The sequence below is a fragment of the Triplophysa rosa genome, linkage group LG11, assembly GCF_024868665.1.
Source record: "Triplophysa rosa linkage group LG11, Trosa_1v2, whole genome shotgun sequence".
NCBI lineage: Eukaryota > Metazoa > Chordata > Actinopteri > Cypriniformes > Nemacheilidae > Triplophysa > Triplophysa rosa.
This window is the reverse complement of record NC_079900.1, coordinates 8,331,066-8,346,938: the sequence shown is the minus strand read 5'-3', so window position 1 is coordinate 8,346,938 and position 15,873 is coordinate 8,331,066. Positions and strand designations below refer to the sequence as shown.

The window sequence follows — 15,873 nt, the reverse complement described above, 5'->3', positions numbered from 1 at the left end:
CTCTCTCTCTCTCTCTCTCTCTCTCTCTCTCTCTCTCTCTCTCTCTCTCTCTCTCTCTCTCTCTCTCTCTAGCTCTCTCTCTCTCTCTCTCTAGCCTCTCTGGTTTTCAAATCCAATTTTTATTACTGACTGTCAGTACTGGAATATTGCAAGTGATGTTCAGACAGTGTCAAGTCAATATCCATTGGTTGCTGTAACCAAAGTAGCTGTTAGTGTGGAATAGAAATATGGCGTGGTGTTGGACACAACATGTTCATTCATTCACTACATTGTGAATGCCACACAGTTTGCTATATGGTTGACGGGTCACTCTAGACAATATTGCACTTCGTGTAAAAAACAAAGTCCCAGTGAAATAAAAATTACAATGCCTACTTTTTCATGAAATATTGCAGCGTTTATTGTAAATAATTTATCAACGTGGGTCATTTTCTCATTCAAAATTCAGTTTCACTCGGAAATGCGTCAAAATACGGAAATAAAAACGATCGCAACTTCCGGTTCACACGGTCTTTAAATAAAACTTAAATAATACATGTAAATTTGAGAGAAATTAACTGTTGGAATTTTAATATTTTAAATGTCCCACTGAAAAAATCAGTTAAATGGTTTTAAAAGATTTGATTAATATATAAAATAAATATATATTACCGACTTAATTATATTTTAGAGTTTATCATCAAAGTCTGATAACTTGTTTTTTATCATGCTTTTTATTATGTTATATCATAATTTTATGTTTATTTAAAAATATTAATTAAAAATATTATGTTTATTTTGGAAGTTAGCTTTTTTTTAGTTATTAATACTTATACAGAAAAAAACATGGATTTAAAAACATTTTTAAAACAGAGTTATCTGTTTTTGCACTTGAACTCTTAATTTCTTAATAGAAGTAGATTGATGACATCATATCCTGTTGCCCATATTTAGTGGGAGGGGGGCTAATGTCACCACACACATGCGGAGAAATACAAAATTCACACAAAGTACTTTGCAGATGCAATGAGAGAATAATAAAAGTGCACATATTTTTGGAGATTAGCAGATACAAGCACACATGAAAGCGGTTCATTTTCTGTGTGTGTAAGGTTCAGGAGCTCTTTTGGCAGCTCAACTGTAAGTCTTGTGATCGGCTCAGCAGTCATGGGGCAGCCTGGCACTGCAACCCCCTCCTCCGTGAGGTCCAGGAGACGAGACACGAGAGACGGCAGGTTAAAAAGCGCACCGGGAACTGGAGAGAGAGGCATGTGTGTTCTCATGCATCAAGAGCCTCCGACAGAGAAAATGGCGGCCCTACTGCTCTCTGAGAAAACCAATTCTTCTTGAGTCTCCATAGCAACACAAACTTTATTCACTCCCGAGTAAAAGAGAGAGATCGGATAATGAAGTGATGGGACAGAGGACGCTGTATATGAGCATTACATGAGCTTGATTCAGAGTCGCCCCTCATTGAACTCTCATTCAGTGTGGGCTGACTGAGTCAAACACATTTACATACACAGTACACACAGTCTGTGTGTGTGTGTGTGTGTGTGTGTGTGTGTGTTTGTTATTTGTTGAGGAGAATTGAACTTACTGATCACATTTTATGAATCAATGTATGCGTGTGCTCTATTAATTGACTGACATTAGATAATGGTTTTAGGTTCATGTACTTGTGACCTTTAAGATGCCTCGCTCTCGCACTCTCGCTCTTGCTCTGTCTTAATAAACACACACACAGAGATGAGATTAGAAATGGCTTTTTAACACGGTTGACCCCTGATAAAGGTCTTTGTTTCATACTTCTCTTCTTAAACTTAGACTGTCTATCTTGAGTTATATCTTTATAAAGTTTAAAGATCTTCATTATCAGTAGTGAATATGGCAAATTGTTTGTTTTTCAGTTCTTTACATTGTCAACAACCAAATAGGCGATCGTGAAAGCTAAAGTGTGAAATTTCTACACTGTTCTACACTGTTCATGTCATCAAATTGCGCACGTCTAAGGTCATGCATTGAGTTCTGCCTTCTCATGCCCCTTTCTTACAGTTCCGCCTTTGGTTTGAGGCAGAAAATCATCAAGTTTTTTCTCTCTCTCATTCACTGTAGGTGGGGTTGGTATCGCTGCCACTCAGTTGTGCAAAACGGTGAATGATGTCACAGTGTTTGGCACCGCGTCAGCCAGCAAGCACGAGGTCATCGGCCAGGGCGGAGTCACGCACCCCATCGACTACAGGACACGAGATTACGTAGAAGAGATACGCAAGATAAGCCCAAAAGGTGAGAACAGGCATAGCAAACCTGCATTTAAAAATGGATGTAATGACCAAATGCTTATTTTTAGACTTGGATTTGATGTGTGCGTAGTGAGTGCGCACTGTAAGAACAGTTTCACATAAAGTGTGAGATCTACCAACTTGTACTCGTACGTAGAATTGTGTGTAAATATAAACACGCCTCTGAGCATGCTTGCGCAGAAAATCTAGTGGTAGAACAGTGATGCTACAAAAAGAAAGTGCCACCGTGTGTTTCCTGTGTCCTTTATTTGCAAATACTCAATTAGTAAATTCATAGTTCAAGCTAGACATTTGTCTAATTGGTGTGAGAAGCTTCAAAAACAGATGATTTGGCAAACCTTTTATTGAAAGCACAATGTAAAAGACACACTTAACAGAACAATATATGAAAAAAAACCTTCAAACAAACTGAAAAAGAACAAAAAGAGGTTTGCATATTAATAATTATTAATTTTTTTAAATAAATATTTGTTTAACATCTTATTGCTTTTCTATTACTGCATCGCTTTACCAAATCATAATAACATTGCAATTTCACCAAAAAAGTGCTGCAAATTCGGTTTCTTTTCTGAACATTTTAATTTATGCTAAATTAATCTCCTATAAATAATTATGAAATTAACACTAAAAACCAAATTGAGCAAAACGTGCATTGCGCAAATAATGCCTTTTCAAAGACTGCTGTGATCAGAGCACAGAGTAAAATCACTTGATGTATAAAGGGAGGTTTGGTCACCATGTATGGTTCATTGGGGCCGCTTCTGAATGCAAATGACAATGAACATGAACGAGCATGGTGCTTAAGAACATGTGGGATTTATCAACAATGATTACTCACTGCTGTGCGTAAGAACCTGGTAACCACGTTTGATAAATACAGATTTTTTTGTACTTAGGACAAAATATAGAACCTTTTGATAAATGAGGCCCCTGAAATGTAATTAACTCGTACTGCCTTGTGAAACTTGTTTGGTGAAAATAAACTTGCAAATATACTCAAATTAAAGACGGACAAAATGTTCCAAATGTTTGGTGTCCCGGAAACCCCAATTATATACATACATTTATTTTTTTGTAATGCATTTTCATGTTTCTCTAACTGAAAGGGATAGTTCACCCAAAACTTAAAATTCTGTAATAATTTACTGCATTTTCACTTCTGCCCCTTCTTGTCTGCAAAACGCAAAAGAAGATATTTTGAAGAATATTGTTAACCGAACAACAGCTATACCCATACACTTCTATTATATGGACAAAGAAACCAATGCAAGTCAATGGGTACTGCCCTGGTTAGGTTATCAACATTCTTCAATGATCTTCTTTTGTGTTCTGCTTAAGAAAGAAAGCCATACAGGTTAGAATTGACAAGATGGTGAGTAAATGATGATAGATATTACATTTTTGATTGAACTATCCCTTTAACCCTAACCACGTAGGCAGGTTTTCATTTCGGCACCAAGTTATGTATACATGGGGTTTAAATCTAAAATCTTGGCGTGCACATGTGTCGACTAACTCTACCACAACCTGATAGAAAATTGTTTGCACATTCCTCTGATAACACGAAAGAACAAAATGAATTCCTTTTGTTTTGTTTTGCACTTGACCAAACATTTAAGTGCACGTGGTTCTCTAACCATAACTTCTTGGAAATGTAGAGAAACAGTGCGACTAGAGACGCACTTGATGACATTACAGTCACAGTAACCCATAAAATAACTTTTAAAAGAGAAAATACACTTTGGTCTTATTAGTGGGTTAGAGCATCTAAAGCGTTAGAAGTAGAAATTCTGAAGCTCCTATTTTACGTCCAACATTAAAGCTCCATGTCTTATGTTGTAACGGCCAATGGAGTGGAGATTTTGTTCAGGTGATTACTGTAATATTAACATCTATTAATTAAAATGAATAGATCGGTTTCATCTAGTTATTACAAATATATTCAGTGTCTTTATGGTTGTTTTCTCCCTTGTTTACATTGCTTGGTCTTCCTCCCCATCTTTCCGCATTGTACAGTGCTGCTTGGGCCCGAACAGACGGATCTTTAAAATCTAGTAGTGGATCAATGAGAAATTGAGAATTCATTTAGTAATCTTTGCTAATCTCTTTGTCTCTGTCTGTCTGTCAGGGTTGGATATTGTTCTTGATCCTCTGGGAGGTTCTGACACCAATAAAGGCTACAACCTGCTGAAACCAATGGGGAAGCTTATTAGCTACGGTGAGCTACAACCAGTTGACATTTATACAGTTTACACATACAGCACTTGCATATTAATTAATTACCTTTATAACGTTTTCTGTAACTTGTACCATTATTATTAATTGTTTAGAAATGCATATTGAGTCTTGAACCGGTTTACTTATCCTTCCCTATTTTCAGCTTGTCCAAATCAAATGATTCCAGCAGTAATTTTGATGGCAGTTTTCCCCCCTAGTAGAATCTGTCCATCTGCAACAGGCCCATCTGGGTAAAATTGCCAAAGACAGTGACGTATTACAGTAAATCAACTTCACAAACACAATACCCGGAACAAGACCCTCTAAACAACATGGCGTCCTGTCGTCCCACCCAACTTTCTCTGTATCACTCACTCTCTTCCTCTATCCTGCTTTATCTGAACAATGGCTCCTCTATCTGACACTGAACCCAGAATGTGTCAGAATGTAGCAGACTGGGTCGACTCCAAATCACAGTCCAACTAAGAGCTCGCTGTGTGTGGGAGAAAGGGTCTTGTCATTGCTTTAAAGGGCTATTTCACCGCCAAATCAAAATTACCCCATGTTTTACTCACCCTCAAGGCATCCTAACTGAATACGGTTTCCTTCTTGAAGAATCATGCAGTCGAAGTTATAATACCTCGTATCCTTTTACTTCCAAGCGGTAGAATGGGAGTGAAGGAGCGTTGACTTTTTGAAGCTCCAAAAAGTGCATCCATCGATCAAAGAAGTGCTCGACAGTGCTCTGTGGTCTTAACAAACGTCTTCTGAAGCGAATCGATTAACTTTGATGTCTAGCTTCCGTTACACCCCTCCGGGCTTGTTTTTCTGGCAAATGATGCAGGCGTGTCGTAAGTTCCGGTGAAGAACGCGGCCTTTTTCGTTTTGATCCAATAGGATACCATCATCTCTGCGCGGGAGCTTTCGTCACTGTCATTTGCCGGAAAAACAAGCCTCAGGTTCATGTGCAGCCGCGGGATAACGGAAGCTAGACATCAATGTTAATAGCGCTGTCAAAATGGATATTTCTCTTAAACAAACGCATCGATTCATTTTTGAAAATATCCCTTTAAGTGGGCATCTCTAATGGAGGAATCTTTCCCCAACATCCATGGGGCTCAATAAGTCATCCCATCAATATCAAATGTGGCCGGGAGACTCCCCATTTCCTCTATAGATTTACATTGGTGGTTTAGAAAATATGTAGAATTTGGGTCAGATGTGGAAAAGACATTAGCATGGCCAGTGAGTGGATATGTGCAAAAGACAAGAAATTAATAGAATAATAATGTGAAGAAACACTAAAATGAGACTGAGAGAGACTGTGACAGATATGGGAAGTGATGCGAGAAGATGTGCAGACAGTGAGAGAATGAGGAAGGGTCAAAGAGTGCAGTGTTGGAAAAGAGAGAGAGAAGGAGGGGTAGAGAGACATGTCACTACTCTGTAAATGGAGAACATTCACTGCGGGAGCCATTAAGCAATAATTCACCCGTCGGTCAACCACATACACGTTACATGCAGAAAAGGAAGTCGCACAAACCTCTTTTCATCCTCCGTGAACATGCTCGCACTGTAGACGACTCGCTTGCACATAGACAATTTTTTTCATGCCTAGTGCCGTAAATCGGACCGAAGACATTTTTGGATCCAGTTTTGAAATCCAGGCGCTCTATGATCCCACTGCAGGGTTTTTTTTTCTCAACCAACATTTTCTAGGAGCAGACTAGCCAAATGTTGTTTTTTGTTATTTCATGGCTTAAATATTTCCACAGACAATTCAAATCCACAGACTATGGTGACCAATACCACCAATGATTTATGAAAAAATGATGCAAACTGTATTATGTGGCTTTGCCCACCAGTGACAATTTTTAGTAAAGTAATATATTTTAAAGGTTTACCCCATGGGAAACTGCTAAAATGCACTGAAAATAAGCACTCACGTGATGATGTGACTCAAGTGTGATATTTTTTCTCCTAATGCCAAGATACATAAACCTGACCTGAGATTTGTTATTGTGTTTTGGCTCTGCAGGCGCCGCTAACATGTTGTCGGGCCAGAAGAAGAACCTGTTTGCGGTGGCTAAGACCTGGTACCAGCAGTTCTCCGTCCACACTTTGAGCCTGATCCAGGGAAATCGCTCCATGTGCGGGTTTCACCTGGGATACCTGGACTCCGAGACCGAGCTCATTGCTCAGGCCATGACGGCCATTCTGGACCTGCACCGACAGGGAAAGATCAAGCCCCGTATTGACTCCACTTACCACCTAGAACAGGTAAATGAAGGAGAATGTGTAATTTGAACTTGTGTGTGTGTGTGTGTGTGTGTGTGTGTGTGTGTGTGTGTGTGTGTGTGTGTGTGTGGTTTGAATTATTTGTGTGAGAATTTGTGGCAGGGTGATGTATCGAGACGCTACCTTGATCAGATATGTGTGCGTAGGCTTTCTTTCATGATCCTCACCTTAACCACCATGATGCATCCATGCCTCGTATTCCTTCTATCCTTTGATCAAGTGTTCTGGCTTGCTATTTTTTCATCCATCTTTCTCTATTATTTCTTCTCTCTCCTGTTGCTATGGAGACGTCTCATCCCTCTTACAGTAAGTGACGGCAAATGCGAGTTGGTGCTTTTATGACGATATGAGCTTTTTTCGGTCTCGGGAGACTTATGTGAGGAAAGATGCTTTTACAGTCTTGAATGCATTATTTCACGTTCCAATGAAAATTTCACACCATTTCAAACAGCGGATGTGAACACCATCCTTTTCAGCGCACTGTTTGTTTGAAATTCTCTCTTGCTTTCATTTCCTGTCTCATTTTCTTTCCTTCTCTGTCCACAAGTCAATCGTCAGGGCCAGATTGCTATTCCCGTTGCTAGGAGATGGCTCGCTGTTGCCGTGGTGCTAGTTGTTAGGTAGAGTGGTAAAGGAGAGGTGAGTTGGGGGAAAAACGTGAGAGAGCAAGACAGGTGGACCGAGTAAAAAACGGCCGAGGTCGTGTCTCTCACGCTCTGCAACACAGCCAGAGGAATTCATACTCGCTTATTCATTCATTTGCCATTTTTTAAAAGGGATTTACTGATCATATTTCTTCTATTAAATGGAAACAAAAGACCGCGCAGAAGCCATTGAACTAATAAAAAAAGTTAAAGTGATAGTTCACCCAAATTCATAGTTTACTCACCCTCTTGTCATTTCAAACCTGTATGACTTTATTTCTTCCGCAAAACTCAAAAGAAGATATTTTGAAGAATGTTGTTAACTGTGTGTATTTGATTCCAATTCATCTACCTGATATAAATGTGTTCAGGCAGTGAATTTGGTGGGAATCAACAGCTTGTAAGATATTCTTACCACAGCAGATGGCCAATCAAGCTGCTCTCTCTCCACCGTTCCTCTCTCTCACCCTCTCTCACCCTCTCTCTCTCTCCCATTTAGGTCGGCGATGCCATGCGTAGGATGCAAGAGAGGAACAACATCGGGAAAATCATCCTCACCACTGAACCCATGAAGGAGGAGGAGAAAAAGGAGGAGGTCAAGAAAGACGAGGACAAGAAGAAGGACGACAAGAAAAAAGACGACAAGAAGAAGGAAGACAAGAAGAAGGATGAGGCCAAGAAGGATGAGAAGAAGAAGGAGGAGCCCAAGAAGGAGGAGCCCAAGAAGGAGGACAAGAAAGCGGAAGAGAAGGAGGAAGCCAAGAAAGAGGAGAACTGAGTGGAGAGCCAAGGCCTATTGTGAATGTGATTTGTGTTCGTGTCCGGGGTTTTGGGAGTGGTCTGCGTGTGTGTATGTGTGCGTTATATTTGTATGTGTGTGAATGGGTGGGGGGGTGTATGGTGGAGTTTGCCAAACCCCAGGTAATTTCTCTGACATTAGATCTGCGATCGTTCAGTTGGCAGAATTCTTGCTCTGAACACACACTGCTTATGTTCATCCACACACACATATACACACACACTGTACACTAAGGGAAAACACCACTTTATTGTGATATTGTAACCCGGTTGTGTTCCCAGTTCCTCTGCATTCTCATGTGTCCTTTCTAACTTTTCGTATGACTGCACGCTGTCGAAGCGTGTTAGGGCAGTATTATCCTTTTATAAATATCACTGCAATGTTTACTCAACCAATGTCTTCAATTATATAGTAACGTAACTGAATTCTGCACCTGTCCAAATATACTACCATATTATTCCTGTCAAACTAATGCACTATAAAATTATTGTTCCAACTAAAAATTTGTTATCTTTCTAGACGTAAGCCAAAAACCTGTGCACACACTACATCCCCCCACGTGTTTGTGTACTTGCCATGAGACTGCGCCTGGCTTTAGGAGGAGTGCTGTTACCGTGACAACAACGTCCGCCCTTTTTGACAGGCCCCTCCCCTCTCTGTCATGGCTTGCCGTATGTCATCAAAAGACCCACCCAGAACACCCTGCACATTAAACAAGGGCACCCACCTACGTTGCCATTGTTTATGTTGATTTTCTATAGGACCTGACTCACTGACATGTATTTGACTCGAACTCTGGAGGAGTCGGGTGGTTTCTGATTGGCTAAGAGAGACAACAAGCTTCTTTGATACGGATACAAGCACACATGTGTAGTAACTTAAAGAACCCCATTGGCACATTGCCGTCTCATAAGCTTGACAGAAAAGAGAGGGTGTTTTAAAGAAGTTATTTGAATGTGAAAATTCAGTTATTTACGCACCCTCACGATGTTCGGAAACAATATGACTTTTACTCTTTTATGGAACGCAAAAGATGATTTTATTAATTGACTGTTTTTATTGATATAATGAAAGTGAATGGGGACTGAGTCTGACAAGCTGCAACATTACAAGAATGGAACCATTTCTCATTTTTGTATTCCAAATATAGTGCACTATACATTTAAAATCTTCACACAGCTATTGCATGATATCACAAGTCACGTGGACCAATTTCATGGTTTTTTTTGGTGGGGGGGAACTTGACCCCAGTCCCCATTCACCTTCATTATATAAAAAGAAAATGTTCTTTAAAAAATGTTGTTTTCTACGAGAATTAAAAAGCCATATAAGTTTGAATATTTAATTGAATGAACTAACCCTTTAAGCTTCAGTGGCTAGCTGATCAATGTGCCATGTCATTAGACAGGGCAAGTGCTTGGATTTTAATGAGCCTAGCTGGCAAACAGGTCCAATTATAGAGAACGTTCTCTCAGGCTTTTCCCATCATTCTCTCTCTCTCTCGCATTGTATGAACTCTTGAGATGTGGAAGCATATGGAGGGTCAGATAAAGACAGGAGTGGCCTTTCATTCCAGAACCTCCTCCAGGATTCCAGGGCACTTTCCGCCCCTCAGTCCCGTGACGGATCACCATCCGATCACCCTGATCCGCAGCGCGCTAGTTGCGTGTAACATTTAAATATGATCTCCACTCATCTGGCTTTCTCTCTCCTGTTAAGAGTTTGCGTCATTGCGGTTGGCATGGCAACAGCAGTTAGTCCGGTTAGAGAGGACAGTCAGGTCTCACCCCCACATCCCCGACAGACACACTTCGTGGCAAGAAGTCTAAAACACTACCGCTTTTTATTTTCCTCATACTTTGAACCTCTGTGCTTTTATAAACATTTAAATAACTCGCACACTCCCTGAGGGATGCGGTTACTCCCTCTGCCTCCTCTCTTAGACACGTCAATCAAATCCTCCGGCTCCTCCCACCTCTTTCTCAGTAAGCAGTAATCTACTGCCACCGCTGGTGATTTATGTTGATTGCAGTGCCATCATTCAAGTATTCAAGACACCTGCTGACTGCTTTCCCTGTGCACTGGAGTCTGGTTCATGTCAGTGATTAACTGATTATGTGAAACAAACCAGACCCCCTCTTTTATATGTGCGTCTGTTGTGCGTGATTCAGTGCGCGTGCGCGTCTCCGTATCTGACTCTGTCCTCAGGTCTTGTCAGGTTTCAAACATCGTTTCTTTCAGTCTCTCTACCTCCCTCATGCTAAATTATGCTACGGTCCAGCATTTTAAAGGATCACGCATACGTTTTCATTATAAATCCTGTTATCATTTGCTGAGTAAATGATGACAGGGTTTTGGGTGAACCGAACTGTTAACACTCTCTCTGTCGTCTTTTATCAATTTCTAATTCTCACTATGACTCTTAAATATTCCGGCCCCTGTGAACGGCCCGCGTTGGTTTGCTATCCTTTGAACTTATAGAGATGGTGGTCCCACTCCCAATCCACTGTATCTCCGATTGCAGTCCAGGTTTTCACTCAGACCCTCAGCTTCAGCACATTCAGTCACATTCTCTCTCTCTCCCACCAACACACTCCTCTTTATTCCGCTCGAACACAAGAAGCAAGTGTTTTAAAATGCAGATTCTTGAAGGCCAACGCATTGTTTACATAATCACTATATAATGTGCACAAACCCCACTCCATTGCCACATCTGCTTCACTTACACTGTAAGTTAATGGTTTCAGAATGCACTGGGGTGGGAGTGGTGCTGCCGTACTAGCCTGAAGAATCGGACCCGAAACTGAATCCTGATCCAGTTTGAAATACTTATCCACCGGTTGACTTTCGATTTTTGGTTTTCGTTGTGCCCTGCCGGTTCTCTTCCTGTGTTATTGTGAATGGTGACCGAGAACACTAAGTGACCCTGACTAACATTTCATTGAAAAATATCCGTCCTCTTTCGTGTTTTTGTTTGTTTGTTTCAGTGGTCTGCATTTTAGTGGTTTGTGTTGAAAAGGCTTTGCTGCAGTTCCTTTACAGTGTGATGAGTCATGTTTAGTTGGTCCTGACAGAGTGTGCCAAACTTTTGTCGTGAAGGCACGACCTTCGCTATAACTGTGCTTACTGTACTGAAGAAGAAAAAAACAAAGTGAAGATGAAAGATGCAACCTTCTGTGGTTATTGTTAAAGTGATCTTGCGAGACCTATGATTCTGAATTTGCTCCTGTCGTGTGTGGTTGACTACGCCCTAAATTGTATTGGTGCTGACTGATATCTAACGTTCTTTCTGCTAACTTTCAAATTCATGCAAAACCTCTCGTTCTCACTGTGCCTCAGTCGTAGACCAACACCAGATTGCCTCCACGCATGTCTATACACAACCCCCCAGATCAGGTGTCCTGTTGTTTTCAGATACTTCCGTGTATTGTGTGTGGGTCGATAAGTGGCATATTTACCAGAGGTAAACAAAAAAAATCCATCAGCAGTCAGAATAAAAATATTCATGTCAATGTACTTTTCCAAGCAGTTACAGGTCACAAATGTTTACGCGTTGACGTTCACGCAACACTCTTATTAATCTTGTCCAGTTCAGTATTTTGTCACGTTGCTGCATAACATTCTAGATCTAGAACCCCGTGTTCTGGTTCTGGAACTCAGCAGCTTACGATTCAGTTTCACCTCTCCGTTTCTTAGTTCTGTCTGTCTGGTTAACATTAAGCACCACTGAATCCAGAGACCTTGCGTAACACGCACACACCCAACAATGACATCTGTGCTGCTTAAAGTCTCTCAAGGTTTGTGATGGAATATTCTTCCTCTTCCTTTTTTGGAGCGCGTACGACTTAGCAATGAGCTCAGCTGCAGGTGTGACTGTCTCTCGTGGATATGGAATTGTGCGACTGGGAGCCAAGCTGCTTCCTTCCTCAGACACTCAATCCAATAGCTTTCCCAGAACAGGAAACACCCCTCAGGTTCGCCAAGTCGAGAATTCCTGTTATTAACCAATGCAGCTAAACGTTATGCTTAGACATTAGTTACAATATTAGATACTAAATTAAATTGCCATTTAGTGTACCGATATTAAAATTCATGTGAACAACTAGCTATGAAAAGATTGAAGTGGAATTTTAGATCTGAATTCATATGGCTGGTGTCATCAGACACACTGAAGAAAGGCGTTTCAGGCCGTTTCCAACAAAAAATCATAAAAACTCAGAGTAACATCTGTTTTTGTCTCACAAATGCCTTGTGGGTAGTGGCACTTGGTTGTATGTTCAGATATGAATACTTGGTGTCTTTCAGTTTGCACAGTTCCGACTTTCCTGTTTGGCTTTTCAAACCAAGAACCAATCAGAGACACCATTTTGCGTTCCTGTTTACTGATTGGTTAGAAATTCAAAACCCCTATTCGTCAGCATTAAATCACCCCCCTCCACACACGTCAGAGAAGCACCGCAGGTTGTTTTTGTTGTTTGTTTGTTTTCAGAAACCCTCCATGTGAACTTTCTCCGTTTCATTTTGAGAACCTGAAGTGCTGCTGTATCTGTGCTTGACTCTGGGTTGGTTGGACTGCGTGTGGTCGTGAGGACCGTAGAGTTCATAATGCTTCTGTGTGTGATGTGACCATTTTGCCTTACATGTTTTCCAGGACTAATTAAAGAGCATAACTAAAAAAAACATACAGATGTTTCTGGAGTCATTATTTAACAACATCGATTAAAAACACACTATTAAAATGTAATGGGGATTTTGTTGCGATCTGCTTTCTTAGGTAATAATGTAGAATGAGCAACATAATCTCATTTTCAAATACTTCTAAGTCCCCACAATATTATGTTATTTGCAAAGCATTATGTTGTCACACATTAGTTGGTTATAAAATGATTGGTCGTTTTTTTATTACATTTTTAATTCACATTAAAGGATTTTTGTAAGAAAACACAAAAACAAAATACTTGATTGTGATTACGATTAGGAAGGAAAAAACAAACTAGTGTACACTCTTAAAAAAAAGGTGCTTCAAAAGGTTCTTTGATGCCATGAAAGAACCTTTAACATTTGGAGAACCTTTCTGTTTCAAAAAAGGTTCTTCAGATTATAAAAAAGTAAGAATGAGATGGTTCTTTAAAGAGCCTTTGACGAACCTAAAATGGTTCTTCTATGGCATCGCTGCGAAGAACCTTTTAAGCACCTTTATTTTTAAGAGTGTAGTGTTCTTAAAGGGTTGGTTCACCCCAAAATAAAAATTCTTTAATTTATTCACCCTCATGTCAACCTGTATGACTTTTCTGCAGAATGCAAATTACGATATTTTGAAGAATGTTAGTAACCAAAAACTGGCCCCATTGACTTCCACTGTATACACAAAACCACTAAGACATAAACTTACAAATCATATACAGGTTTTGAATGACATAAGTGTGAATAAATTATCTCATTTTTGCGTGAAAACGCAAACACAGAAAATGTAGTTCAGCAACTTAAGCTTCATTAAGTCAGAGAAAACTTGGAAATGACAAAAAGATTTTCAAATTGTTATTTCCATGTCTGGAAGTTTATTGTCTTGTAAAAAGTAAAATCTTAAGTTATGTACATACAATACAGCACATGTTTACATTGTATTCATTAAAAGATTCAAATCAAAATTGTTTTGACAATGACACATATTCAGAGTGTATATAAGAGATTTTGTATTTATGAGGTTATTTCATGTCCCTACTCTAAAACAAATTTGTTACATTCTTGTGAATTGTTCATTGTAAAAACAAGGGCTAATTAGTACTTTTGTTATATAAAATACACAATTATCCAAAAGAGAATATACAGTAATTCTAAAAAATGCTGCAGTGAGAACACCTGAATCTGGTAGAGGCAACATTCCAGTTTGCTGCTCTGTTAAACTGTGCTTAAGCTCATATAAAATCTCTTGACGTTCCTTCATGAATCACTGGACATTTTAGGTATCTCCTGTGGTTCTTCTAGAGCCATTTCCTGTCATGACCATGACCTGTGATTAAATCTCCATGACCCCCATCTCTACTCTTCCTGCGTCCAACACCATGACTGTGCCCATGAGAATGAACTCCACGTCCACTGCTCTTTTGTTGGACAGTTTCATGCCCACTGTTTGCATGTGAGACCCGGGTATGCCCGCCACTGTGTCTATGTCCAGTGCCATGCATGATCTTATTAGACTTTCTTTTGCCATGTCCACTTGTTTTGCTCTTGCCCCTGTGTGCTTTTTTTGCCATAGGTCTCCTGTGTTCTGGAGTTTTTCCGTTCTTCTCGGGCATCATTGAAAATGCTTCATGTCCTCTGTGGGCATCTTTAAGACACAGAGTACAGATGAACTGTTGGTCTGTACGACAGTAAACCCCCAGCAGTCTGTTGTGCCGAGAGAAGATATTGCCGTGATAGTCCGCACTAACAACAATTACTGTGTGCTTTTCTCTGGTGTGGTCATTAAAACGATGGCACGGGTGGGTCTTGCAGCGTAAATCCTCACATTCTGGACAGACCTTCAAAGTGTTTGTTTTTTGTGCGGTACAGATTTTACACTCCGTCGGGCCAGAACCATGAAAATGCGTAGGTGAAGAATCCCGAAGTCCTGTGTTTTTAAACCTCTCCACCATCTCTGCAAACATGCAGGTGTTCTTGTTGAGAACAGGTCTGGGTGTGAAGGTCTTTCGGCACTGAGGGCAACTATAACTTGTCTCTTTGCTGCCGTGTGCATCCCAGTCTTTAATGCAATCCAGGCAGTAATTGTGTCCATGGGAATTGTTATCCTGAAGTTGGTCCAAGCAGATAGAACAACAGAGAGGATTTTGATCTTCAAAACACTTCTTTGCCATTCCTCAAAATCTGTCTTCGCTCTCAACACATCAGAGGACACCATAAATCTGCATTGTTATTTTCGGCACTGAGAATGCAAGTTTGTGTTGTGTAACCTGCTTGACAGGTGCAGGTATTTCAATCGCCTGTCAAGTATTTAAATCTTGAGAAAAGGCATTACAGGAAAATATTTGTACACCTAACAATTTGTTATTTATTTTGCGTATGATAGACGTGTCAACTATGAAATGAAATATGAATATCAGGTGGCATTTTATTTTTTAGATCTTATATTTTACTTGCTCTAGGTTCAAGTATTTAGGCAGAACCGTTTAAATAGGTAAAAGCTTCCATTCGTTCTTAACCTCCATTTGTTTTTAACAATGAAGGCAACACTGTCCATTATATTACATTTATAATATGCCATTACAAGGCCTTGGGGAACAGTTGGACTCTTTATTCCCAACAGCTGCCATTGTAGTCCAAGCAGAAACAGCCTGCAGGGAATTGTGACTGGATTCAATAGATCACAGAAGTGCTGAGTTGGTCTTGGAGTAGCAGATCTCTTGGTTCACCCATATTGACAAAACACTGAGGGGCGGTTTCCTACACAGGGATTAGATATTAAAACAGGACTAGGCTTTAGCTAAATTGGGACAATAGTTTTTGCCTTACAAACATTACAATTGTGCATCTTGAGACAAAACAATGGCACTGCTGTATTTTAAGACACGTCAGTGCAAGCAGTTTTCAGTTAAGACAAATCTAACATTTTTTTAAAGTCTAGGACTAATCTTAA

General features: G+C 40.0%; 2 protein-coding genes across 2 annotated transcripts in view; one reads left to right on the top strand and one right to left on the bottom strand.

The window, feature by feature from the left end:
• vat1 (vesicle amine transport 1) overlaps positions 1 to 12,920 on the top strand; it is a 28,709-nt gene extending 15,789 nt beyond the window's left edge. The window contains exons 3-6 of the mRNA XM_057346801.1: positions 2,095 to 2,265; positions 4,411 to 4,500; positions 6,538 to 6,779; positions 7,941 to 12,920. Of these exons, the coding sequence (XP_057202784.1) occupies positions 2,095 to 2,265; positions 4,411 to 4,500; positions 6,538 to 6,779; positions 7,941 to 8,219 (782 nt within the window). The 3' untranslated portion in view covers positions 8,220 to 12,920. The remainder of the gene's footprint in view (positions 1 to 2,094; positions 2,266 to 4,410; positions 4,501 to 6,537; positions 6,780 to 7,940) is intronic.
• A 1,012-nt stretch (positions 12,921 to 13,932) lies between these two features.
• si:busm1-163l24.4 (uncharacterized protein LOC368754 homolog) lies at positions 13,933 to 15,416 on the bottom strand. Its single transcript, XM_057346847.1, has one exon. The coding sequence runs from the start codon at positions 15,092 to 15,094 to the stop codon at positions 14,222 to 14,224; it is 873 nt and encodes a 290-aa protein (XP_057202830.1). The 5' UTR covers positions 15,095 to 15,416; the 3' UTR covers positions 13,933 to 14,221.
• Between the last annotated feature and the right edge of the window lie 457 nt (positions 15,417 to 15,873).

Coding starts and splice junctions, on each gene's coding strand:
- si:busm1-163l24.4 (XM_057346847.1), bottom strand. CDS start 15,094: ATGGCAAAGAAGTGTTTTGAAGATCAAAATCCTCTCTGTTGTTCTATC.